The sequence below is a fragment of the Strongylocentrotus purpuratus genome, unplaced genomic scaffold (genome assembly GCF_000002235.5).
Source record: "Strongylocentrotus purpuratus isolate Spur 01 unplaced genomic scaffold, Spur_5.0 spur5_contig_821, whole genome shotgun sequence".
Lineage (NCBI taxonomy): Eukaryota > Metazoa > Echinodermata > Echinoidea > Camarodonta > Strongylocentrotidae > Strongylocentrotus > Strongylocentrotus purpuratus.
Window position 1 is genome coordinate 579,568 of NW_022145526.1, and position 27,350 is coordinate 606,917.

Below are 27,350 nucleotides of genomic sequence, written 5' to 3' on the forward strand. Positions count from 1 at the left end.
TCATTATTGTAAAAAAATGTTGTTGATGGCCAATCAACAAACAGTAATTGGCGTATTGTGTAAGTCATTGACATTGACCCTCCAAATGGCACAAATAATAATGCATCCAATGCAAAACCTATATGTGGATGATCGAATCTAATGGGTGCTTGGAAAAGCGCCCACTCGATCCTGGCGAAATACAAATAACTCTGCTTTTCTATCAACAGTGTTTATATCAATACGCAGAGTTTATCGCCACGCCGTTTGACCAATAATTCAGATAAACAGTGTTTATCACTCGATAAACATAGTTTCTTTCGATAAACAATGTTTTTCGGCGATAAACAGTGTTATATATTTGAGTTATTGGTCAAATGGCGCGCCATAACCGTACGTCGCGATACCGCGGTACGATGTACACAATATAAGTTTTATGCAGTTGTTACCGATCATCTATTTGCCCGGTTGATAATTGACTATGTCTAGACCCTATGAAGAACTTAATTAAGTGAAGAAAGTGACAGGTAATCATGACTTTTTTTCTTCAAAGCAACTCCAGCGCTACTATTACTAATCTAGAATCTACTTCAACTCTTGTTTTGGCTCGATAACTAACAATAGCTTAAAGCAACTTCAAGTTAAAAGCCTATGCTTTGCTGGAGTGATGCCTCCGTACGGTCCTAAACTGGTAAAGCTTAGCCCCTTAGTTTCGGGGGAGCACTCCCTCCCGAACTCGTACGCGGATACTAGTTCTTCTTCTCCCTAAAAAGTGCAGACTTCATCATGAAATGAAGATTAACGCACTGTGGGTTGATGCGCACAGTTAATAGTACGCAGATATAGACTCTACACATTGTTTAGTGATGTGCGGTGTAAATAATAATACAAATATACTAGAAATTAAATTCGTCATGACATGAGGACGATTTAATTTTAGGTGGTCTTCTTGACGATGACGATGATGATGATGATGATGATGATGATAATGATAATGTTAGATGATGATAATGTTAAGATGATGATATTGATGATCTTGATCATGATAATAATAATTTTTAATTTTTATATAGGCCCTAGCGCTTATTAAAGCGGCTTAATACAAATGTCTCTAAGCTGATGAAGATGATCATGATGTTGATGATCATGATCATCAGACCATGATGATGATCATCATCATGCTGATATTGATGATGATGGTGATCGAGCGTGATCCTGACTGACATCTGATTGAAAAAATGAGGGGATTTTTAGATAGCATATAGTCTCAGCTATACTCAAAAATCAACAAAAACCAACTCCCAAGCGGAAATAATGGCGATATTGCTCGCAAAAGTCAGGAATCCAATGACATGAGAATAAATTGACATTGTCATTGCCATTGATTATAATGTGTAATTGACTTTCAGGTTTCGTTCGTACGCGCAGATGTTGCGCGATATAACCATGGTTTGGACTGCATGAGCAGAGCTCATGCCTCCCTAATTAGCTGATTCAAAAAATGTGGGAAGGGTACTTTCAAACTGTTACGGCGAATGATCCCTTGGGGCTAGCGAAAAAAAAGCACCTGGATATTATCCTTACGTCTAGCCCTACTTAGGCCGCGGGGGCGTGGCTTAGGAAAGTGGCAAATTTTGGAGCTAGGATGCAAACAACATTTCAATCGCTGTTTTGACCAAGATATTTTTAGAATTTCGGGGGTGTGCTCCTTTGGGGAATGTAGAAAAAAACTGCTCTTTCATATATGACACCTCATTTCTTGAGTTTCACCTTCAGGATCACAAGCCCCAAAGGTATATGAATTTAAATTTTTTCATAAAATCATTGACCAATTTTCATGGTCGCGCAATGCACGTAGACTGCATACCCATAGGAAAGAAATGAGCCTGCCGCATACTCCTGCGGCAGACTTGCCGCAGATCTGCAGCAGACCTGCCGCAGACAGTCATCTTTTTCACATGCAAATTAGTTTTGCCGCAGACTTGCCGCAGACTTGCTGCAGACCTGCCGCATACCCTTTCAGTATGATGAAGAGTCTGCGGCAGGTCTGCCGCAGACTTGCTGCAGACCTGCCGCAGACTCTTCGTCATGAATATTCATATCTCATATAGACCTGCTGCAGACCTGCCGCATACTCTTTCATATCCAGTACGTGGCAATAAAGTATGCATGTAGAAGAACCAGTGCCATAAACTGATTGATACTTCATAATCGATATTACCAATTAGGTAATACCAATATGTATATCGATATTACCAATTAGGTATATTCTATTCTCAATTGTATTAACTTCATCACATTGATCATTTGAAGTGTATTCAAGAGTAACATTTAAAGTGACACAGGCTCGTACACATATCTATACTAAATATGTATATTGTTTCTTGGTTAGTAATCATAGTTTCTTGGTTAGTAATCAATATATCTATTGCTTAAACGTGAATGTAATTGTAACATCATGATCAGACAAAATAATCTATTGGTTAATAATGGCAAAAGGAAAATAGAAATCACAAAAATGATGTGCATTGTCTTAATTTGCTTAACAAATCATGATAAATGTATTTTTCTGTCACATGTGTAAAGTAATAATGAATATGCATGAGATGATTGGTTTCAATTGGCCCTATTAGACTTTAATGGGATTTCCTGTGGCAGACCTGCCGCAGACTGTTCCTGTGGCGTACTGGTATGCGGCAAGTCTGGAGCAAAGTTTCGCCCTGCCGCAGATCTGCCGCAGACTGTTCCTGTGGCATACTAGTATGCGGCAAGTCTGGAGCAAAGTTTCATCCTGCCGCAGATCTGCCGCAGACTGTTCCTGTGGCATACTAGTATGCGGCAAGTCTGCAGCAAAATTTCATCCTGCCGCAGATCTGCCGCAGACTGTTCCTGTGGCATACTAGTATGCAGCAAGTCTGCAGCAAAATTTCATCCTGCCGCAGATCTGCCGCAGACTGTTCCTGTGGCATACTAGTACGCGGCAAGTCTGGAGCAAAGTTTCATCCTGCCGCAGATCTGCCGCAGACTGTTCCTGTGGCATACTAGTATGCGGCAAGTCTGCAGCAAAATTTCATCCTGCCACAGATCTGCCGCAGACTGTTCCTGTGGCATACTGGTATGCGGCAAGTCTGCAGCAAAGTTTCTTTCTGCCGCATACTTTGGCATACTCTTTGCCGCAGACTAAAAGTCTGCGGCAGGTCTGCGGCAGATCTGCGGCAGGTCTGCGGCAGGTCTGCGGCATACTTTTCACTTTCCTATGGGTAGGGATGCTTGCAATCTCTATGGGAAGGATTTTAGCACACAACATCGGGTGCACGATCAGACACCCTACACTCTAGGTAAGGTTGCTCGACTCTTCTGGGAATCTATCCGACAACTTGAAATTATAATTTGAAGAAGTCTTGACATGGCGAAGAGAAAGTATGCATGCGCGGTAGTGCATACTTCTTCTTCGCCCGTTGAATCCACGATACAACATGGAAGAATCGTCAGGGTAGGACGAAGAATCACCCCCTTTTTCCCATCGAAGGCTTCTTCAAATTATAATTTCAAGTTGCCGGATATAGATGCCCAGAGGAGTCGAGCAACCTAGTAAGTCAAAATTGTAATTACTTCCTTTGCCATTTTTGAGATAATGTTGCCCAACCCGCTGTTAGAAAGTTTTTTGATGCACCACCCGAAGCTCCGACGCCTTCGGCATCAGCGTCTGAGCTTCCCGGAGTCACTGTCAAACTTGCTTACAGTTTTATCGGCATGATTGTGTGCATTTGTGTGTTATAAGTCTATTGACTATTCGCATGTGAAATTGCTGCCTATTAGCACATGGTACAGCGCTAAAGGTCCATACGCAGTATTGACTCTCTATGTTTATGCTGGAGTGGGTTCAAATGATCTTTAAAAAAAGGACGCTGTTACTGAAGGAAAGTTAAAGAAAGTCTGTATTTTGCTCACCGTTTCTTTCATTCCACATAGGACTTCCACTACACGGTGAATGGTGCAGGATGCAATGTTGCGGTCCACACCATGTGTGGTTGCGGTGTGTCCAAAACTGCACCAGTGGCAAAATAATTAAGAGCTACATGTAGATCTACGAATATTTGTAGCTGTCCCGGTAGGGAGTTGCTCCTTTGAGTCTTGTGGCTAAGTTTTGGACTTAATAAGTCAATTAATGTCATGCAGCCTACTCTAGTGAATCAGTATTTTCTTTCTAAATCTCTATCTCTGAATTCCAGGGGCTGGGTTCTATCGCGAAATACTTTAGGGATTCTTCTCTGCCTCTCCTCACCATCACCAAACATCAGCATGGCAGCCATGATTGTAATCGATTGGTTATATTTTTTTTATTCTCTTTGCACATTTTTTTCTTCAAAAATGTGACAAGATTTTCTGCGGTAATTTGAATAATAAGAGCACCTTTCTTTACCAATGCTCGGATCAAGTGACATAGGCCTTAATCATTGCTTTAGAAATAAAACAATGTATTGCCTGTATAATGATTATGGAGACTTTATAGGAAATGGAGTTGATATCACATAATGTATATTCTATATATCATGATTTTCCACAGCATTATGGAGCCTTTGCAGGAAATCGAGCTGATATCACTAGCTGAAGACGTAGTTCCGGGCAAGTACTCAAAACTGTGCAACGCTCTGGGGTATTCCTATGCAGTAATTCAATCCCACCTCGTCAAACATCTCAACAACGTTAATGACGCCCTGGTGGAGCTCCTCATCAAATGGAATAACAATCAAGCAGACAGCACTCAAACTCGATCCATACTAGCGAGCAAACTCCATGACCTACGACTTGTTGATTTAGGTGATAGACTATCTGAAGGTAAAATTTTGTTTGAATTACACCAAGTTCATAGAAATACATGTACATATATATATAGGTCCTATAAAACTGCCAATATTATTATGAGAAAAAAGTTTCATGCTTTGAATCAGGCCGTTTATTTAGCTAGTTGCTCACAATTTTTCATAGTGAACGTCTTCCCAAGTGATTTTCAATGATAAACCGTTGTAGGCAGTGTGCGTATAGTTTACAACTCACCAAGGCCCTGTTGCATAAAACTTTTTTTAAACATATATTACTTGAAACCAAAATCTAATTGACTGACAAAATAATGGTGAACTACTATAGATGGTAATTTCCATTGAATAAAAAGAGTAATGGCTTCATAAACTATATAAATCGAAATAAGGACGCGCATTCGCAGCATAACACTGACATAACACTATTGTCAAAGTGTAATACTAAAATGTTTGGACACTAAATCATATTACCTGGTACCTTCCTCGTGATAGTGATATAACGTGATAGAATGATTAATTCAAAGGATAACATAAGAAAAGGTGGTAGAAGGAAGAAACAAAGAATAACATAAGGAAAGAAAGAGATATTGATAGAATGATAACACAAAGAATAACATAAGAGAAGGTGCTAGAAGGAAAAACAACGATTAGACATAAGGAATTATGAGAAGAAAAGTTGACAGAATGACAGAGACAAAGAATAACATAAGTAAGAATAGATAATGGAAAGAGAGAAGAGAAGATGCAAGAAGGAAAACAAAGAACATAATGAGGGATATGAAGAAGAATATAGAAAATTAAACAAAGAATAGCCTAAGGAAAAGTAATATAATGATGACAGAAAGAATAACATTAGAGAAGGTTATTGAAGGAAAAAACAAAGAATAACTTAAGAGAAGGTGATAGAAGGAAAAAACAAAGAAAAGCATAAAAGAGATGATGAAAGGAAAAACAGCGAATAAAATGAAGAACGATCAGAAGAAAAATGATAGAAAGATAAAAATGAAGAATAACATAAAAGGTGATGAAGGAAAATAACATAAAGAAAGACAGAAAGCGAAAGTGATAGAATACTAAAAACAAAGACTAACATAAGACAAGGTAAAAGAAGGAAAAACAACGAATGACATAAGAGAAGGTGATAGAAAAAACAAAACAATGAGTAACATAAGGAATGATAAGATGAAAAATGAAAGAAAATTAAAAACGAAGAATAACATAAGAAAAGGTGATAGAAGAAAGAAACAAAGGATAGCGCAAGGAAAGGTGATAGAAGAAAGAAATGAAGAATGGCATAAGGAAATACCGAAAGATAAAGTAATAGATTTATGACAAAAAGAATAACATAAGAGAACGTGATCGAAGGAAAAACAAAGAATAGCAACAGGAATGATAAGTAGAAAAATGATAGAATGATAAAAACAAAGAATAACATAAGAGATGATAGAAGAAAAAACAAAGAATGACATAAGAGATGATAGAAGAAAAAAAAAGAATAACATAAGAGATGATAGAAGAAAAAAAAAAGAATAACATAAGAGATGATAGAAGAAAAAACAAAGAATGACATAAGAGATGATAGAAGAAAAAACAAAGAATAACATAAGAGATGATAGAAGAAAAAACAAAGAATAACATAAAAGATGATAGAAGAAAAAACAAAGAATAACATAAGAGATGATAGAAGAAAAAACAAAGAATAACATAAAAGATGATAGAAGAAAAAACAAAGAATAACATAAGAGATGATAGAAGAAAAAACAAAGAATGACATAAGAGATGATAGAAGAAAAAACAAAGAATAACATAAGAGATGATAGAAGAAAAAACAAAGAATAACATAAGAGATGATAGAAGAAAAAACAAAGAATAACATAAGAGATGATAGAAGAAAAAAAAAAGAATATCATAAGAGCTAGATGATGTGGGAGTGTCGTGGTCGAGTGGTTTAAGGCGCTTGACTGGAGATGCGAAGGTCGAGGGCTCGAATCCCGACACGGCACTAATATCCTTTGGCAAGATATTAACCTGCACTTGCTACTCTCCACCCAGGTGTTAAATGGGTACCCGGTAGGATGCGACCGTCATTGTTGGTCAAACAGCTTGTGAGCGTCAAGTAACGCCCGGCTGGAATGCTCCCCAGGGAGTGGAGATTGTGCACACAGTGTGTGCGGGCAAGCACTGAATCCAATGACCGGGGTAATAGTATATTTGTAAAGCGCTTAGAGACATTTGTATTAAGCGCTATATAAAAATTAAATATTATATTAGAAGAAAAAACAAAGAATAACATAAAAGATGATAGAAAAAAAAACAAAGAATTACGTAGGGAAAGTCAGAAAGAGAAAATGATAAAAGAAAACACTCAGGTCAAGGCTAGCTGGGCCAATTTTTTTTCAATGGTGTCTTCAAATCGGCTTTATAAGGGGGAAAATTTATTGAAGAAGAGATTTGAAATTATCGACAATAGAAGGGTCTATGTATCTTTTATCATTTTAATCTTTCTTTAATCCTCTCGTTACATCCCTCGCATTCCCCCTTTTCAGCTCTTCTATCGTCCTTTATTTATGTACATGTATATCTATATCTTTGATCCTTCCACCATCCATTTCTTGAACTCCTTGTGTTATAACTTCTAAATCGTATTATTGCCCTCTGTCGTAGTTTCTCAGTTTTTTAAATTAATTTTTGTCCTTTTATTCCCTCTTCATTTTTCTTGAAAAATTCCATCATGTACATGTAATCATTACGTTATTCTTTATTGGTTTCCCCTATCATCTTATGTTTTCTTTTGCCATTTCTTCAAATCGTTCTTCTACATCTTTAATTCTTTCTCTCCCTTCAATTCCTCCCTTCATTCCTTTTTTCTTCTATAGGCCTACAATGTAATTCTTTATTTTCTGCAATTCATCTAACCATCTTTATGTTAATTGTTAATTCTTCTGGTGCATTCTACCACGATTTTCCATTAAGGCCAATAATATAATATGTTTCTGTATCAGTTCTCTCTTTTCCCTTTTCTTTTATAATTTGTTCTTGATTTCCCACAATTCATCTTCTCACTCTTTCCATTCTTCCTTGTTTCCATCCTATTAATAGGCCTATCATATTCCCTTGTAGTAGGCCCTATTACACTTTCTCTAAAATCCACTTTTTAATATCCACCTAGTATTTTATCTTGCCTAATGTCAGCCTTAATTCTTGTCTTCTTATTTTTCTATCATTAAAAAAAAACAATCGCAACTTCCAACTTCTTTTTAAAGTAGATTTCCCCACGCACCCCCATTGAAAAATGTTTAAAAACAGTCGCTAATTTAAAATAAGATTTTACCAGCGTGTAGGGCCGATTTGAAGACGTTATGCAAGCCGTTACCCGAGTGTTTTCCAGCGCAGCGCGACCTGAGTGTTTAGCATATATGTAAGCCCTCTATTCTGTATCCCTTTTCTCTCTCTCTCTCCTGTATCCCTTCTTGATCTCTCTTTCTCTGTATCGATCCCTCCCCTCTCTCTTTGTCGTAACCCTTTCACGTGTTTAGTAACTCTCTCTCTCTCTCACCCCTCTCACCCTCTCTCTCTCCCTAGCTATCTCTCTCTCTCTCTATTCATTCCTCTTTCTTTCTCTCCAACTTTCTCTCCCCTCTCTCTATCTCTCTCTCTCTCTCTAATTACACATGCAGTACTATAGGCGGTGTCACACAGAGGCCAAAAATCCAGACTTTAGTTATCCAGATTTTAGTTATCCTCTTAATTGGCTGTCTGTCACCAATTATCCCTTCAAAAATCCCTTCAAAAATCCTCATATGAAGCAAGATAATTCTCTCTTGAAAGGATTTTTGAAGGGTTTTTTTAAGGGTTTTTTCTGTCTGACACGAATGTTGAAATAATCCCTTTAAAGGTCAGTGTAAGTTTAACGTGATTGGCTGGCATAGGGTTTTTAACGCGCTATCATAACCTTCGCACAATTATAATAGCGCGCATTTAATGATTGAACGTGTGATGTCACAATGCTTAGGCCTAAAATAAAAACTTGTTGCATTGCCCTTTGGGTGCCAAAACATGGGTCGGTCGGTCGGAAAAGTTTTTTTTTTTTTTTTAAACTTTTAATTTGTCGTCCTCTTTGGGCCGATATTTTTCTGATTTGATTTTTTTTCTTTTTTTTCCGTCCTCTTTTGGCTGATATTTCTCAGTTTTAATGCTTTAATACATGTGTTTCAACGTCATCATTCCATTGATATCTTTTTCACCTCATAATCATCCATTGTTTGCAAGAGTGAGAATTTTGGAATAATTTGATTTTATGCATTTATATCCTATTTAAACAAACAAAATACATATTTTTTTATTCATTAATTAAAAAAAAAAATTAAAAAAAACGGTTAAAAAAAATAAAAAAAATAAAATGCCGACCGTAGATTTTCAGATTTTTGGGTCGGTCGCAAAGGGCAATGCAACAAGTTTTTATTTTAGGCCTTATCTACCTAAACGGCACATGCGCAATGGCCCATCAAAAATCCGGATTTTAGTTATCCGGATTATTCGTAGCCTGTCTGTCACCAGTCTGTCACCGACGTAAATGAAAAAAAATAGATTTCTAAAATCTGGTTTATTCAAGATGGGTCGGGATTTTTCTGTGTGACACCGCCTTATGTGTACAAAGGCTTGCAACACGGGTAGTACGCACAAAATTTGCTTCGCGCCGCTGAAAGTCATGTGAGCTACCGAGCATGAAATACATATGCATGTGCAGATTATACGCGCTGTCACCATAAATTTGGGCTGAGCAGAGTCACGCTTCCCTACTTAGCTGATTCAAGAAGTGGGGAAAAGGGATTTTCAAACTGTAATCGCTTGTGATCCCTTGGGGCTAGAGAAAAAAAATAAGCATATGGATTATTCCTTACAGCTGGCCCAACTTAAGCCTCTGCTGCTCAATTAAAAAAAAAGTGGTAAATCTTGGAGATACGATGAAAACGATGTTTAAATCGCTGTTTTGTTCAATAATTTTTTAGAGTTCCGAGTTGAGCCTTTTTGGGGAATACAGAGAAAAACCTGCTCTTTCATATGACACCTCATTTATTTATAACGAGCAATAACAGTTTGAATCTCAATTTGGTACTACTACTACTACTACTAGAACTACTACTTCTAATTCTTCTACTACTGTACTACTATTAATACTACTACTACCATAACTATTCTACCACTTCTACTCCAATTAAAACTACAATGTCACGTCACGGAAGTCACGTGTTTGCCTGTATATTTTGTCGATGCTTTAAGTATCACTGGGCTTAAATAAGGTAAATTCAAGCAACGATAAATGAAATCAATTAAAACTACCTTTTCTTTTAAAGTGATTATCATCATCATTTGAGTCATTGCTTCTCTCCTTCATTTTTATTATTGAACCTTAATACAATCCAGTTCTTATTTCTAAAGTGTTTCTGCATGCCTATGCTATGGTAAAAGAAATAAAAGAATACATTGTGAATCTCTTGCAGGTAAATATCTACCTAACCAGCAGGACTTGCATGACGACAAGAAGACTCCAGTGCAGACTACCCCAGGTATGATTTGGTGTGCTCCTTATTACATGTACCTTCTTCTGGATATTAAGCGTAAAGAGTAAAAGTGGAACCTTGATTAACACTTTGGTTGCCTTCTCTGCTTCTCTGCATGGTTGCACTCTTATAAACACCAGACAACAAATAGGGAGCCCCCTTAAAAAACCAATACTTATAATTTCAAGATAAGCAATAAAATTTCAAGACTTTTTTGCTCCCTGATTTCACTGGGCAGGTCAAAGTATCAGTTGTTGGGTCGGGGCAGTTAGTTTAGATTATCCCCTACAACATCAGAATTAAATTAATACAACACAAAATCAAGACGATTTGTTACCTTTCATTTGTGCTTTATTGCTATATCTCAATCATCTCTTGGAATTATCATATTCTGAATCATATAATTTGCATATTCATAACATATTCATAACATATCTCCCACATAAAAGAAAGTTCCTATCAGCAGTTAGATCTAAAGGCGAGAAATTAACCACACACAAAAGTATAAAAAGTTAGCATGAACATCATCTTTCTAATATCAAAGACAGACCGATAGGTGCTTTAATGAGTTGAAATCAACTGGTTTCAAATGGAACCAGTTGTTCCAATTTCCCTATTGAAACCAGTTGGCTTCAACTGGTTTCAATTGGTTTCAACTGGATCCAATTGAAACTTACAGTTGGCATAAACTTAATTAGTTATAAGTTAATTAGCTCTTGCACTACCGGTAATTATCGCTCATGTCAACACAGAAGCATTGTTATATGTCTAAATTAAGTACAATGTAAAGGGCATTATAATATGCAGACCATTTCATATAATATACTTAGCAAGGAAATAGGCCTATATGTTTGTATTTGATGTATTTTGTCCATGGTTAGTGTTTTACTAATCAACTTTTAATCTGTTGTATTTAAAAAAATATGTTATTTATGAACATGCTTATCATTGCTAATTAATCTTTATAATGTATCTAAAACAAATGCATTACTTGCAAATGAAAATTAATTAATAAATATGTTTTAAATAAAAATAAATTACATAAAACATTAATCTGCACACAAGATAATATGCAAATTAACTGGTTTCAATTGGATCCAGTTGGGTAACTGGAAATATTTTCCTATTGGAACCAGTTGGGTAACTGGAGAATTATCTTACTGGTTCCAGTTGAACTTCCAACTGGAACCAGTTGGGTAACTGGAAATGACTTCTAACTGGAACCAATTGGGTAACTGGAAATGAATTCTAACTGGAACCAGTTGGGTAACTGGAAATGACTTCTAACTGGAAATGAATTCTAACTGGAACCAATTGAGTAACTGGAAAAATTATCGTACTGGTTCCAGTTGTACTTATTGGTTTGAACTGGAAACGACACCCCATAACAATTTTTTCCAGTTCGGCAATTGGTTTCAACTGGAAATTTTGTATTCCAATTGAAACCAATTGAAACCAGTTGAAACCAATTGAAACCAGTTGGAGATTTCAACTGGTTTCAATTGGATTTTGGTCCTGGGCTCTTGAGACATACATCTTTTAAGCTCATCAATGAGCATAATCTCTCTAAGAGAATCATATGTGGCTTCTATTTTCAAAGATCTGATCCACTGATCGAAGGCAACTTCTTTTCTACGAGCAACTCTACACAAGTCTCTCCAGTTTATCTCCTGAGATTACAAAATCTCTGACGGTAGGCTTCTGGAATCAACTCAAATGAATGAAGAATACCATCCTTTATTGTCCAATACTAAAATGCCTGCTCATAACCCCGGCCCCCCCCCCACTCAGTGTTATTTAGGGTACGCATATGCGTGTTCCAACCGACCCCCCCTTTTCAGCAAAAGTCCGGTGTGTAAAGTCAATACGGCTCAACCTTTTTCTTTTGTATACGAGCCTTTTTAAGCACCCCCCTTTTCAGCAAAAGTCCGGTGTGTAAAGTCAATATGGGTCGACCTTTTTCTTTTGTTACAAAAAGGACATTTTGGCAACACGCATGCGGTCATTTCGAAACCTGAGTGGGGGGGCCGGGCTCATAACTCAGTGCAGACACAACCGACTGAGCTTTACAAGAAATCACTTGTTGGATGAGCAATGCCCATTCATATTCCTGCCACTCCATCCTCTTGGCAAACCTCTCAAACATAAGAAAGAATGAATCTAACTCATTTTCATCATATCTAGGAACAGGCCTAACCCTAGCAGAGAACCCAGCTTTCATTGACCTCCTGTCTCTCTCACCAGACTGACTGCCATGAGAAGTCATTTCGAATTCCAACCTCTTTCGTTCCATTTCTCTCTCATGCTAAGCAGCCTTTATTCTATCTCTTCTCTCCTCTAGCTCAACCTTAGCAAACTCAAGATTAACCTCCCCACTGGTACTAGTGGAAGCTTTATCTTGGTAATTGATTCAAATGATTTTTATTTCTCATGCAAAATATAATACTGTACAATGAATAAGTATATTACAAAAAAAATATACAATGAAACGACAAAAATATAGAAATAGCACAAGAAAAGAGTTCCTCAGATGCTGTTTTACAATGTATCTTGAACAAAGTGTACTTAAAAAATCAATAAAATTAAACAAATATGTAGCAAAGAAACTATTCATTTTTTAGGAAAAAAATAATAATAAAAGAGAGGGAAAAAAATGGAGGAAAATAGTAAAAGGCAAAAAGAAAGAAGATTTAAAAAAAAGAAGGTAAATGAATGGTTGCAAAAGCTCTAGAAAAAGGAGGTTAGATCAGTAGAATGAGGGAGAAATTAGGGATTGAGTCGAGAACCAAACAAACCAAGATTCATGTATAGCAACGTATCAGCAATATCAACAATGCAGCTGACTGGCGACGGCACATACATTTATGCATACATGTATGTGTTTAAAAATTTAATTTTCAGCTTTTTGAAAATGTGTATCATAGACTGGTACTTTGTTTAAGAGATGGATCTATGATATTCCAAAATACTGGACCGGTGTAAATAATTGTTTTTTTGTGCGAACGCTGTTCTCATTCGAGGAGTGTGGAAGTTGTGAGACTGTCTAGTGAGGTATGAATGTATCTTATTTTTTTTAAATTGAGGAAATCGGGAGAGGTAACTCGTTTTTAATTAGTTGGAACATAAAGATACCGAGGGACCAAGAATATGAATCATTAATTTTAAGAATGTTGTCTTGTTAAAATAAGTGGTTAGTGTGGGAACGAAAGTAGACATTATGGATTATTCTTAATGCACGCTTCTGTGAAATTAATATTCGATCAATTAAAGTCTTACAAGGATTTCCCCATGCTAAAATCCCATAACTTAGGTAAGGCAAAATAAGGGTTGTATACAGTGATGATAAAACGGTAAAGGAAATGTATTTTTAACATGATTTATGATACCAATGTTTCTTGATAATAATTAACATAAATAATTAATTTGTGGTCAACATAAGTTCCAAGGGATTTTGTACTTTGAACACATTCTAGTTCTATACCATTTATTAGAATAGGACCTGGGCCCCGTTGCCCCAAACTTACCATTGATGGTAAATTTGCCTTCAATGGTAACTACCATGGAAACCTTGATTTCGATTGGCTGTTGAGCCCTGTTACCACGATAGTTAGGCGAGGCGTCAAAAATATCGATACCAGCAGGCTGCCGCCTCACGTATTGGCGCATCGAGGCTGCAATTACGGCCGAAGCCTGGCTGGGGCAATTATTTTTCACTTATTAGCCCAGCCGGCTTGCGCCAGGCTGGGATCTGAGGCTCGGTTTCCATTCGAAAGGCGGCAGCCGGCGCATGCTTTTGTTCAGAGACCATTATGATGACATCATGAGTTAATTGAGGGTCCTACCGCCAGCGGTAGCCGGCTGAGCTAATTTAAAAAATGCAGCCAGGACGCACAAGTGCAGTTAGCTGCCGCTGGCTGGTATATTTATTTTTGACGCCTCGCCTTACCATTGATGGCAGAGTTACCATCAATGGTAAGTTTTTTGCAACGGGCCTGTGAAGATGATCAATAGTGTTGCTTAATATCATATAATTTGTCTTTTTAATATTCAGTGATAGTTTGTTGGCTTGTATCCAACTTTGAACCAAAACTAATTCCAAGTTAATTGTATTGAGGAGAGTTTGTGGGTCATGACATGAGAGAAAAATATTAGAGGCATCAACAAATAATATGAAAGATAAAATATTAGATGATCGTTTGAAATCATATAGTATGAAAAGAAGAGGGTCAAGAAGAGAGCCTTGGGGCACCCACAGGTAATATTTTTAATTCATGACTGGAAGTTATTTACAGAGGTGTATTGAGTTCTGTCTGAAAGGTAGCTTCTTATACCCTTTTCTAACTGCACTGATTTTCATCGGATGCATCCGGATGCATCCTATGAAATGGCCAGTTAGAAAGCAACAGAGGAGAAAAAGGCGATGAAATAGCCGATGAAAAGAAGAGAAATAGGCGATTAAATTCTCCTGCTCAAGAGCAGGAGAAATTCTCATTCTATCGGTGTGACACCGATGAAACGGCCAGTTAGAAATCGTTTGGGAGAAAAAGGCAATTAAAACCGCGATTAAAATGGTCAAAGGTCGCAGTATACGCGCGCTTTATCGTAACCAGCTGTGTTGGTTGACTTATGGTTGAACATGCTGCATGCTAGCTAGATGGAGCGCGGGCTTAATAATTACACAATAATTCTTCACTTCCGGCAAGGGGTCGCCACAGCGAGTGAATTTCACCGGCAATTATAAAGCGACAGGGGAAAAACTGCAGTTTCACCTTTGTTTACATAAGGAAAATTCAATCGGTATTTTCATCGGTGTGACTCCGATAGAAGTCAGTTAGAAAGCGGTATAAATCACTCAAGGGCCTCCCCTCTGACACCGTAGTAAGACAGTTTATGAAGAATAATTGTATGGTCAATGTATCAAACGCCTTTGAGAAGTCTAGAAATAAACCTATTGTGTGACAAGAGTTATACAAAAAATTGCCTCCGAAATTTGGAAATCGTGCCGGCCGACTTTTCGTTTAGTTGGGGGGGGGGGGGGGGTAGTGGGCACAATTATTATTATTATTATTTTTTTTTTTTTTGGCCCCCGAACATGTGAAAATCATGTTTTTTTTTTTACCTGGGTTTTTTTAACCTGTTTTTTGGCTAGGGGAGAGGCCTGGGCCCCCCGGATCCGTCACTGCACACACACACATGGAAATTATTTCCAGAAAGTCCAGTACCCACAGTCCCACACTACATCAGTAGTACATTAGATTGCATGCACACAACTAATCTACACTGTAGCAGAAGCGATGCAACATCTTTCAAAGTGGGGAGGGGGCATCAATAAAAGAGGGCACATTGGGGAAAATAGACACCTCCCAGGTAAAAAAAAACAGTTGAAACTGGTTGACACAACTGGAAAACTTTGCATGCACCAGTATATCCCAGCTGAAACCCATTGACTCTACTGGCCGCACATGCTGAAAATAAACCAGTTGATTCCAGTTGAAACCAATTAACCCTAATAAGGCAAGGGGGGGGGGGGGCCATTATGTCCCCCCCCCCTCCACGATTTTTCTGATTGCTCGGGAACGCATATGGATGGCGCCCCGCCGCTCGCTGACTTTCGAGTCTTGCGCAACTTTTAAAAGAATTTTTTTGAAAATCGGACCTACGGTTACAAGGTCACGTGACCTTTTGACTTTGCATGTCAGCCCGAAAATCGCTCATTTTCGTGATTTGTGTACGGTACATAACTTTATGGAAAAGTCATTTTTCCTAAAAACAGATCAAACATGGGTTATTGGGTCTTGTTTAAAGTTTAGGTGGTTGTTTTGGTCAAAATAGTTGAATTGTAGTAAGAAATTAAATAAAACAACAAAAACAATAAAATACATAAGTTAAAAAGACAATGAAAAACATAAGAAATTATCAAAACAAGAGATAACATACGGAATAAGCTGGCTCTTCCAATTTTTTTTGTCGTATTATTATTCAAAATGGTCTAATGAATATATGTAGTGAAAAAGAATGCTTAAATATGAATAAAATATGATTTATGAGTAAAAATGAGTGAATTTTTCCAAAAATTGAAATTATCATATTATTCTATACACTTCACTTGACATGCGTGCAAATTTTCGCGGCGATTGGCCGCGATCTTAAGGGGGGCCATAATGCCCCCCCGCCGTACTAAGATCTCAAATAGCCTGGCCTTTTTAGGGTTAACCATACTCGTATATTGTTACACCAGTTGATACTAGTTAAAAACAATAGGCGTTACTGGTACATCTACATGTACCAGTTGATTCCAGTTTAAAACCCATAAAACCAAAGTGGACCATTTGAGACCAGTTTTTCCCGATTGGAACATATTGAAACCCAATGGGTATTTCCAGCTGATTCCATTTGAAAACTATAGGCGTATACTGGTATATTATTAGACCAGTTGATACCAGTTAAAACCAATGAGCCTAACTGGTAAATCTACTAGTTCATAACTTTATTCCAGTTGCAGCACAGTGCTGGCCAAACTGGACCATTTGATACCAGCTGATTCCAGTTGGAAACCAGTAGATAATTACCAGTTGATTTACCAGTTGAAAACCAGTAGATGATTACCAGTTGCTTTACCAGTTGAAAACCAAAATATGATTACCACTTGAATTACCAGTTGAAACCAGTAGATTTACCAGTTGAAACCAATTGAAGATTGCCAGTTGATTTACCAGTTAAAACCAGTAGAATACCAGCTGAAAACCAGTAGTTGATTACCAGTTGCTTTACCAGTTGAAAACCAAAATATGATTACCACTTGAATTACCAGTTGAAACCAGTAGATTTACCACTGAGTTGAAACCAGTAGATTTACCACTGAGTTGAAACCAATTGAAGATTGCCAGTTGATTTGCCAGTTAAAACCAGTAGAATAACCAGTTGAAAAACCAGTTCAATGTATCTTATGCATATTCATGATTAATTTGCATGTTTTCACAGAAAACGTAATTATCATGATCTGACAAGCAAATGTGACAATGCACATCAATTTTGTGGTTTATAGTTTCTTAGTCGATCATTGACAAGTATACATTATATATGTCTGATCATGTTTTTACATCTAATTTAAGAAGTAATAACCAGTAAAAACATGTACAATTTTTGTATAAGTATGTACGAAATCTTCATCACTCATATAATTATATACACAACTGTAATTCACTTCAAATGATCTATGTGATGGAGCAATTGCAATAGTCTATATAAATATGGTTCAGTTGGTCGCCAGATGCCATGCAAAAATGATGATACATTTAGTAATGCTGGACATTACTAAATGATCAACTGTTTTTCAATTAGTAAATCAACTGGAAATATCTGCTCACGGTGTTTCAACTGGTATACTACTTCGCAACTGGTGGTTTCAACTGGTCCTAACTTGTACCAGTTGACAACTGGTATTCCAACTGGTACCAGTTTATGACACTATACCAATTTCCATATTGAAACTAGTTCACTTAACTGGAATCAACTGGTACCAGTTCAGAACTGGTGTTTTCAACTACCGTACGTAGTCCTAACTGGTACCAGTACCAGTTGATTCCACTATACCAATTTCCATATTGAAACCAGTTCACTCAAATGGAATCAACTGGTGGTTTCAACTGGTCCTAACTGGTAGCCTACCAGTTGACAACTGGTATTCCAACTGGTACCAGTACCAGTTGATTCCAGTTGATTCCACTATACCAATTTCCATATTGAAACCTGTTCACTTAACTGGAATGAACTGGTACCAGTACCAGTTGCTTTCAACCGGTCCCCAACTGTTTTTTTGACCTCGGCTACATAGGGTAATCTCAAAGTGGAAAATATGAAATGAGTCATTTGTATATATTTATAACCCCATATTCTTATTAGTACATTGTAAAAAGGATCATCTTCAAGATTGTCCTTTTACGTAATCCAAGATTAGTGCTTCAGCTTTAAAGGTAACACAAAGTTTTGGGAAATTTTGAAAATTGGGTGGATAGTGAATCTTTACAATTTTGATATATTTGGATGCCCCTGTAGATGAATTATAAGCACTAAAAAAATTAACTCCTAAAACATTTCTGTTTTCGAGAAGAATTGAATGTAAAAATTTACTGGTGCTCCCGGTAAATTTTGATAAATTTCAAATAGCGCCTACGGCCGTACAATGGTAGCTGCGACCATGAAAATCTCAGAAAATGTAGTTGTGATATATAATTTCCAAACGGGAATAGCTAATCAGTCGATTCTAGTCAAGAAACATTGTTTCATAGCTAAATTGATATCTTGACCTTGAGAGGGAGCTATACAACATAAAGAGTTTATTACTTATAATTTTATAATTTTAGACTCGATTTCAACCGGGACAACGATCAATGAATATTGTAGGAACGCATATGCTTCCAATATGTTAATTTGAACCAAATTCATGACCCCATACCAAAACTTTGTAATACCTTTAATAACTTGCATGTGTATTATGGTTTAAATATTCATTTCTGGTTCTCTGGTTCTGGTTCTAGATTATACTCCGACAAAGCGGGATCCCGCATCGTGTCAGAGGGTTGACCTGGGGGTTGACCTGTTGGAATTATTTCCGATTGGTGTTTGTGAAAAAATCGCAGAGCCTTTTCTTAAAAATGTCTATGTTTGGGGCGTCTAGGATGTCATGAAGCAGGTCGTTCGAATATTTAACAGTCCATGGGAAGAAGCTATTTGAGTAAATTGTTGAGTTGGTTCTAAGTCTCTGGAAGGATGATGGGTGTGTGCGTCTAAGTTGGCGAGATGGTCTGGTTAAGTAGGGGTTCCAGTCAACGTCTACGAGGTTTGCGTTGATTTTGTACATCATTGAGTCGGGCAATCTTTCGTCTGGTCTCGAGGTCAGTCCACTGGAGAGAGGTTATCATGGCTGTCACGCTGGATTCTCTTGAGTAGTCGGTGAGGCACATTCTTGCAGCAGCTCTTTGGACCATGTCAAGCTGATGTTTTTCTTTTTGTGTGCTAGGGTACCATGCAGTCGTGCCGTACTCTAGTTTGGGTTGTGCAAGTGAAAGATAAAGTCGTGATTTGACGTCAACAGTACATGCTTTGAAGTTGCGTCGGATGACTCCCAGTACCTTCTTAGAGCTCTTGGTGATGTTGTTAATGTGAGAGTTCCATTTTAGATCGCTGCTGAAGGTGATGCCCAAGTAGGGGTGGCTAGAAGTCACCTGTAGAGTGTTGTTACATAGTTTATAGGGGGTAATGTTTGGAGATTTCTTCGATGTGAAATGCATGGTAAAGCATTTGTCCGTGTTAAATGCCATCTGCCAGTCGGAGCCCCATTTGGAGAGGGCGTCGAGATCCTTTTGAAGAGTTTGGGGGTCCATTTCTGAATTTATTTCCCGGTAGATTAATGCATCGTCAGCGAATAAACGTATCTTGGTACCTTTGGAGATACAGTCAGGCATGTTGTTAATGTAGATTAAGAAGCACAGAGGGCCGATGACAGTACCCTGGGGGACACTTGATGTAACCTCTGCGGCTGAAGACAGTTTCCCATCAAGTGTTACTCGTTGTTTTCTTTGTGTTAGAAAGGTTTTAATCCAGCCAAGTTCTTTTCCTCTTATCCGGTAGTGGTGGAGTTTCTTGAGTAGTCGTGTATGCGGAACGCGATCAAAAGCTTTTGAGAAGTCCAATAGAACAGCATCGACTTGCTTATTTATATCAAAGTGTTTTGCGATTGTAGATACTAGTTGAGTATCACACCCCCTTCTTTTACGAAAGCCGTGTTGAGAGTCCACAAGAATATCAAGTCGATCTAGATGAGACATGATATTGCTAGTAAGGATATGTTCAAAGATCTTACAGCAGATTGAGGTTAGTGCGATCGGTCTATAGTTGCCGGGTGAGTTTTTGTTGCCCTTTTTGAAGATAGGTGTGATGTGGGACATAAGCCAGTCAGACGGTAGATCACCTGAGTCAAGGCTTTGGTTAAAGATTGCTGATAAAATGGGAGCCAGCTCCTTGGCACACTCTTTGAGGAATCTAGCTGGCAATTGATCAGGTCCAGATGCTTTATTGGGTTTTAAGTCAGACAGAAGCTTTTTCACACCTTCTGGTGTGATTGTGATGGAAGGCATTTCCGGATGGGGATCTCCAGACATATCAGGGATATTTTCAAGGTCCTCTTGTGTATAGACTGATTTGAAGTAGCTATTCAAAATTTCTGCTTTTTCTTGGCTGTCGTCAGTTGTATTCCCGTCGTTGGTAGACAATGGAGGGACACCTCCGTTGTCAATACGTTTTGATTTGACAATTTTCCAAAATTGTTTGGTGTTTTGGTGCAAGTTTCCGGACATAGTGTTTTTAATATAGTCGCCTTGAGCATGTCGAAGCTCTTTTTTGTAGTTAGTTCTGTGGGCTTTGAAGGCTAGTTCGTCGCTTTCAAGTTGGATCCTTTTTTGTTTGTTATACAGTTTCTGAAGTTTGCGTCTCATTCGTCTAATCCTGCCATTGAACCAGGGTAAGTTATGTCTGCTTGAAGTCATCTTTGTAGGGATATGCTTGTTCATCAAAGTCGTAATGTGCTCAGTGAGGTTAATCCAATTTTCTTGAACAGATTTTTGGTTTAAGTTATCAATCGTGGTTTTCCCAAAGGAAACTAAGCTTTCACGCACAGATATAAAATCTCCTTTTGTGTACTGGAAGATCTTTCGCTTCGGTGGGAGCTTTCTACGTGGTTTTACATCACATAAGATTTCAACTACTTCATGATCACCCAACTTTGGTAGAGTTCTCACATGAGTCACAAGAGTGGGGTTGGTAGTAAAGAATAAGTCCAAGGTCTTGTCGCGACGTGTGGGGATTTTGACCGTCTGAGTAAGGTGAAATTTGGTGCTGATGTCCAAAAGAAGATGACACTGGGTAGAAATATTGCTACCAGGTGTGACTGTGGTGTTCTTCCAGTCAATATCTTTCATGTTGAAATCACCTCCTAACCAAACAGAACAGTTACTGCCGTAGTTGGAGTGAAGTTTGGAGATCGACCTGTCAAGCTCATCAAGTGATTCTGTGGAGGAGTTTGGATTATAGTATGCACCGACGTATCTAACCACGTTTTTTCCTAGGTCAAGTTTGATCCATAATAATTCGGCGTTAACTGAGAGTTCGTCTAAGATCTGAGCAGTCATGTTTTTGACTGCGATCATAACTCCGCCATAACCATCAGCGCGATCTTTACGGAAGACTTGGTAGTGATCAGGAAAAATTTCACAGTTCTTTATATCTGCGTTTAGCCACGTCTCAGTACATATCAAAATATCGGGTTGTTCAGCTTCCAGTAGAACTTGAAATTCTTCAACTTTGCTTTTGATGCTTTGGAAGTTGATGTTAAGTATCTTCAGGCCAGATCTTTTCTGGTTTTTGTCACGTTGATGTTGGGGCCTGGTGTCGTTGTCACATGTCAGTGGTCTACTCTGTGTTGGTTTCCTTTTAGAAGAAATTGTTTTAAGTGTTTCGCTGTCGTCAACTTCAGTATTATCCGAAGTATTGGAAGATGAGTCGTCTATGTTAGAGTTCACAGTGACGCAGGCAGGGCATAGCCATGCAAAGTCACCTATTTCAGTGAGTTTAGTATACTCCTCGTTACTGATGTCGCTACATATGGTGTGGGTCCACCTACCACAACCGTCGCAGCTTAGCGCATGTTGGTTGTCACGAACCTCTTCATCGCACTGGGTGCAGGGAAATTTTATTTTGTTTGCAGAATTTCTAGATCTAGTTCTAGACTTCCTTATCGAAGGCCCTGGGTGGGGGTGCACGTCACCACAAAGTCCCAAAAGTGAAAGTAAATTGGCAGCAGTAGTTGAGTTTTTTCCAGCTTGAAAATTGATCAACATGGAGGAATATATGCCTCTGTTGGCAAGCTGTTGTTTTCTGAGCTTGCATGAAGAATACAGCAAGATAGCATTGTCAAATTGTTTACTGAATGAATTCACAACATTACTGACGACATTGCTAGCGTTGCCAGGAAAGATTGAATTTGATCCAGAAAATAAATGGTTGGATCCTACCTTACTGTTGCGCAGAATCAATTCCTTGTTGTCATCAAATTGATGATATTCCTGTTCAATCCACATAGAAAGCAAGAAGACGGCTAAGGTAGTAAGCGTACGTAGAGAATGCATGGTTGTAAAAAATGGCGGCCAGGCCAAGCGGCCAATTTTTTATTTTATTATAAAACTGTTAAAAATACATCGAAAAGTACGAAAATAACAACACAATTTGCTGATGGGCTGTCGAGCTTCTAGCGAAGCCGATGCAAGACCTCTGCCGTAAGTATAGCGTTGGAGAAAGATGGGCTCTCGATCCGTCGCGTCGCTTGCCGGTGTGATGCACTGTGCCCAGTCAACTACGTAGAATATACATACTGTACACGGGTGCGAAAGTTTTAGCTAAAAATATCCAATGTTAAAAATCACAAATTGTCGTAAAAAGCATAAAACATCGAAGAAACACTATTGCAGATTCATATATATCGAGGATGGGTGCGGATGGTGAAAAATAACCGAAGATTCCGGTGATTAAAAACAGCGAAGGCTCCGCGAAAAAATTTCACGTCTACACCGTTCGGAGGGTCAGAGGTCAATTGAATTTTGCCATTTGCATTTGCCATTCATATGATATTTTGGGTATCGGGCCCTGGCCTGCCTCGGCTGACAGGTAGGGTACTTGTTACTACACAAAGCTGCTCCGATTCCTTGAAGCTAGGCGTGGCTCTTTAAACATCTGTAAAACAGCACATTTTGAAGCGACAATTGGGATATAAACATGGGGGCACTTATCAGGGAGGGACAATATTAGAAGGGAAAAGGGGCTATATTATCAAAAGTAGCAAGGAGAACTTACAGGTATCATATATATAAAAAAGGAACACTTAATAGATTTGAAAAGGGGCATTCATCAAGGTGAATAGGGACAATATTAAGAAGTGGGGGAAAGGGCCACTTGTCAAAGTAAAAGGGGCACTTATCACAATTATGATCGGTCATTTTTTAGGTACTTGAAAAAGTAGGGGGCTGTATATGCCCCCTCCCCCGGGAGCCCTGCCTCTGGCAATGCATCAAGGAACATGAAATCATCATTACGTGAAATTAAGGCAACAATTAGGATTATAGGTCATTGCATGCCTGGACTGTTTTTCAAATTCTTGAAATGTTTTGTTTTCTCTGGTTTTCTTCTATTCTTAAAAAAAAAAAAATCTTTGTTAATAATGTTTTAGATGTTTCACTACATTTCGATCGTCAAGATCCTACTTCTCTGCTTAAACACAACAAACATTTCAAAGCCCCCACCCGCACCCCCTGGAAAAATTGCTACATTACCATGATGACTGCAGACCTGCTGAAATACTGAATTGATTTACTGTCCCACTATAAGAGGCTATAGTTCATAATTAAAGTTGTTTAATCTTATTTTACTTTTGTTTATTTTCCCCATAGGTATGGCAGCACATGAAGGTATTGCCAGTAATCTTCTCTTCCAGCTGGCTGAAGACATCGAGACGGGTGAGCAGATGGAGGCCTTAGGACGAGCTCTTGGATTTAAAGCTGCAGCTATCAATAGATACACTGACACGAATAACAAAGGTGACCGGGTAACTTGCAAGGGAACACGTGACATGCTGTTTGACTGGAGACAGACCGTAAAGCCTTGCGACCAGCATCTCAGACTGGAACAAGCTCTCATTGACGCTAAGCTAGTCATGCTTGCTGATACACATCTCAAGGGGACATCAAGTATTCCAGGTAGGTCTATCAGTGCTAATGTGCTTAAAGTCACTTCCTTCACCCGTAAATCGTTTGAAGAACGTTGTATTTCATTTTCCTTCAGCCTGTGCATCTCTGTCCCTATAATTTTTGTTTGAAAAACATCTTTAAAAAAAAGAGAAAATAAACCCATGAATTTCAATATCTATTTGGAGAAAGTTTTTCCTGACTGATCTATGCAGTCTAATAAAAGATATTAAGTGCCTTTCTAGGCCTTTGCTTGATGGGAAAGAGGCAAATCGTCAGAATCATCATGTATTTCAACGAGAATTTAAAAAAGATTAACCCCAAAACCTTGCAAAGGGTATGGTAGATCGTGGGAGTGTAATAAGATCGTGGTAGTGTAATAAGACATTTAGTGTGATATATGATTGTATCATTCCAGATAAGATCTACAGTAAGAAGATCTCGGAATCTTTGACTGTTCAGCGATGTCGCGAAATGTTGGAGAATCATTACCGAAATCAATTGTGCAAAATTCAAATGACACCGTGGAATCAAAATGATTATGCTGAGTTCAAAGATATGCACACGGTTGTCACAATGGTGAAGAAGGACGGTCGTGGAAAAGACACAAAAACGAAGGAAATACTCAAGGGTTCTGTTTCTGAAATATTTTCAACGAAAGTAGACGGCGAACTACCAGTTCGAATCCTCATTTCGGCCCCCGCTGGACGAGGGAAGACCACGGCTGTTGCTAAGATGGCTTACGATTGGGTTCACAGAGAAAGGGGGTCAGCATTAGAACACCTGCCACTTCTGTTTGTTGTGAAATTCCGAAACACAAATTCGCATACAACGATTGGAGAAGCCATCAAATCCCAGCTTTTGAGTGATGTTGATGATCTCACACCAGAGGGTCTGGAGAGATTCATTAAGGAGAATCAGGGCATCTGTCACATCATTCTAGACGGACTAGACGAGTATTCTGGTATTTCCTCTTCACAGCGCATCTCATTGAGCAATATTGTCAGTGTCATCCGTTGGGAGGAATTCAAAGAATGCCGAGTCCTTGTAACAACACGCCCTCACCTAGAGAACTTCTTCAATCAAAATGATCTTCCAAGGGTATACACAAAGATGTGGATCGAAGGATTCTCGCGAGAGAGCTCGTGCAAGTACATCGACAAGTTCTTTGTTTCGACTTTGAATCCTTGTAATGGACAAAGTTTGAAGGATTATCTTGATGAAGAACCACTTATTGATGAACTTGTCAAGACACCCCTATTTTGTCTCATGATCTGTCACTTATGGAGTGAGAGCCTACTGACCAGTGGTATTACAACTCAAACAGAATTGCTTGACAGGGTGAATGTTTTTTTAATGCACCATGCAAACGCACGATCAGAGTCAAGAGTGAAAATCACACCAAAAAAGTTGAGGAAAATCATTTCTCAATTAGGCAAAGCTGCCCTTACTGGCCTGCTCGACGATGCTAAAAAACTAGTCTTCACACCTCATGATTTCCGTAAAGATCCCGCAACCCTTGATAGGGCATGTGAGCTTGGGATAGTATCCAAGAGTACGACTGTTAACATCACATGCCTTCCTCAGTCCAACGAAACCACTTCCACTACCATTGAGTTTTATCACAAACTCGCCCAAGAACACTCGGCTGGGAAATTCCTCGCTGATCAAACACACCACTTTCTGTTACGTTGGAAGATTTCTGAATTGGACAGAGTACTGCGCAAGATCAAAGCAAACATCGGTGACTACGAGAATCTTATCCGATTCGCTGCTGGCACGGACAACAGCCTCTGTATACGAATAATGGAGGCGCTCCTATCAAACAGCTTTTTGGATGAGAGCGAGCGATATCGCATTCTCCTTGACTGCTCATCAGAGACCACGGGTGCTGAAGGAAATGTGTCTTCGTTGGTACAAAGATGTGTCACAGCACGGAGTATGATTCTAAAGTCACCAACTGTCTACACCGTCGTTGGGATGAAAAATCTTCCAACACAACTGAAACGTGAGGTATGTACATTTTCATTTCACAAAATATGCTTAGAATAATAATTTAGTTTTCAGTTTTTATGCCTCCGCTACAAAGTAGTAGTTGTCCGGCCGTTGTAACGTGTCTGTACGTCCTGTTATCGTGATCGCGTTATCTCAAGAACAGTTGAAGGATTACCGCCAAACTTTGGTCATGTAGATGTATGTATTTTGCAGAGCTAATGAACTGATTAGATTTGGGGGTCATGAGGTCAAAGTTCAAAGGTCATAGGGCTCATTATGTATGCAAAAATAGCTCATGATCACGTAATCTCTAGAACCGATTTATGGATTACCGCCAAACTCTGGTCATGTTTGTATCTTGCAGAGCCCATGAACTGATTAGATTTAAAGGCGCATCGTTTAACAATATTAAATCTGAGATGCACGGCTCTACGTGTTATCAGTGTATGTGATATGTTCTAATATTGAAGCCCTAAAAAATCGCGCTTCAAAATGATCAAGATCAGGGCCTCAAAGAAGTAAAAATCTTTGAGTGACCGGTTTTACCATACTCGTTTTCCCCAATAGAATGTAGTGTTATGAAAACCATTAGGAAAACGCAAAATTTGGTTTTGATTTCCAATATGATAATGGCAGACAGGCGATTGGCTTGTAAAAGTCATGTGGTTCCTGACTGACCTAAAGGTTTATAATTATCATTGCAGCATGAGATAAATCCAGGATTTTGTTTCAGAATCTGAGACAAAGTTACCCGATCCCTTTCAAAAGTCTCGGGGCTCATTATGTATTAAAAAAAAGCTTGTGATTATCATGAGAACCGATAGACAGATTACCATCAAACTCAAGACATGTATAGTATCTTGCAGAGCCAATGAACTGATTAGATTTTAGGTTGTGAGGTCAAAGTTCATGGGGCTCATTATGTTTGCCTATAAATAGCTTGTGAACGCATTATCATTAGAACCGACAGATGGATTACAATCAAACTTGAATTTTAAAAATTGCTTCCATTTTGGTTTGTAAAATTGCTTTTAACTGTGCGCAGTTGAAGATCCATCTAGTTATTCATTAATTACTTATAATTAACGGCATCTTGATACATCATACTGCATGATATAATGATCAAGATGTACATGTATGACTCATTATCATTATTATTCCATGTTCACCCAAACTGTGGACTCAATCAAGGTACTTCATTCAAG

General features: G+C 38.4%; 1 protein-coding gene across 1 annotated transcript in view; it reads left to right on the forward strand.

Moving 5' to 3' along the window:
* Positions 1-371: 371 nt before the first annotated feature.
* The window catches only part of LOC105444385, a 31,682-nt gene continuing 4,703 nt past the window's right edge, over positions 372-27,350 (forward strand). Inside the window, exons 1-5 of the mRNA XM_030980975.1 lie at positions 372-506; positions 4,547-4,818; positions 10,301-10,366; positions 23,857-24,162; positions 24,569-26,163. Coding sequence (XP_030836835.1) covers positions 4,551-4,818; positions 10,301-10,366; positions 23,857-24,162; positions 24,569-26,163 — 2,235 coding nt within the window. The 5' untranslated portion in view covers positions 372-506; positions 4,547-4,550. The remainder of the gene's footprint in view (positions 507-4,546; positions 4,819-10,300; positions 10,367-23,856; positions 24,163-24,568; positions 26,164-27,350) is intronic.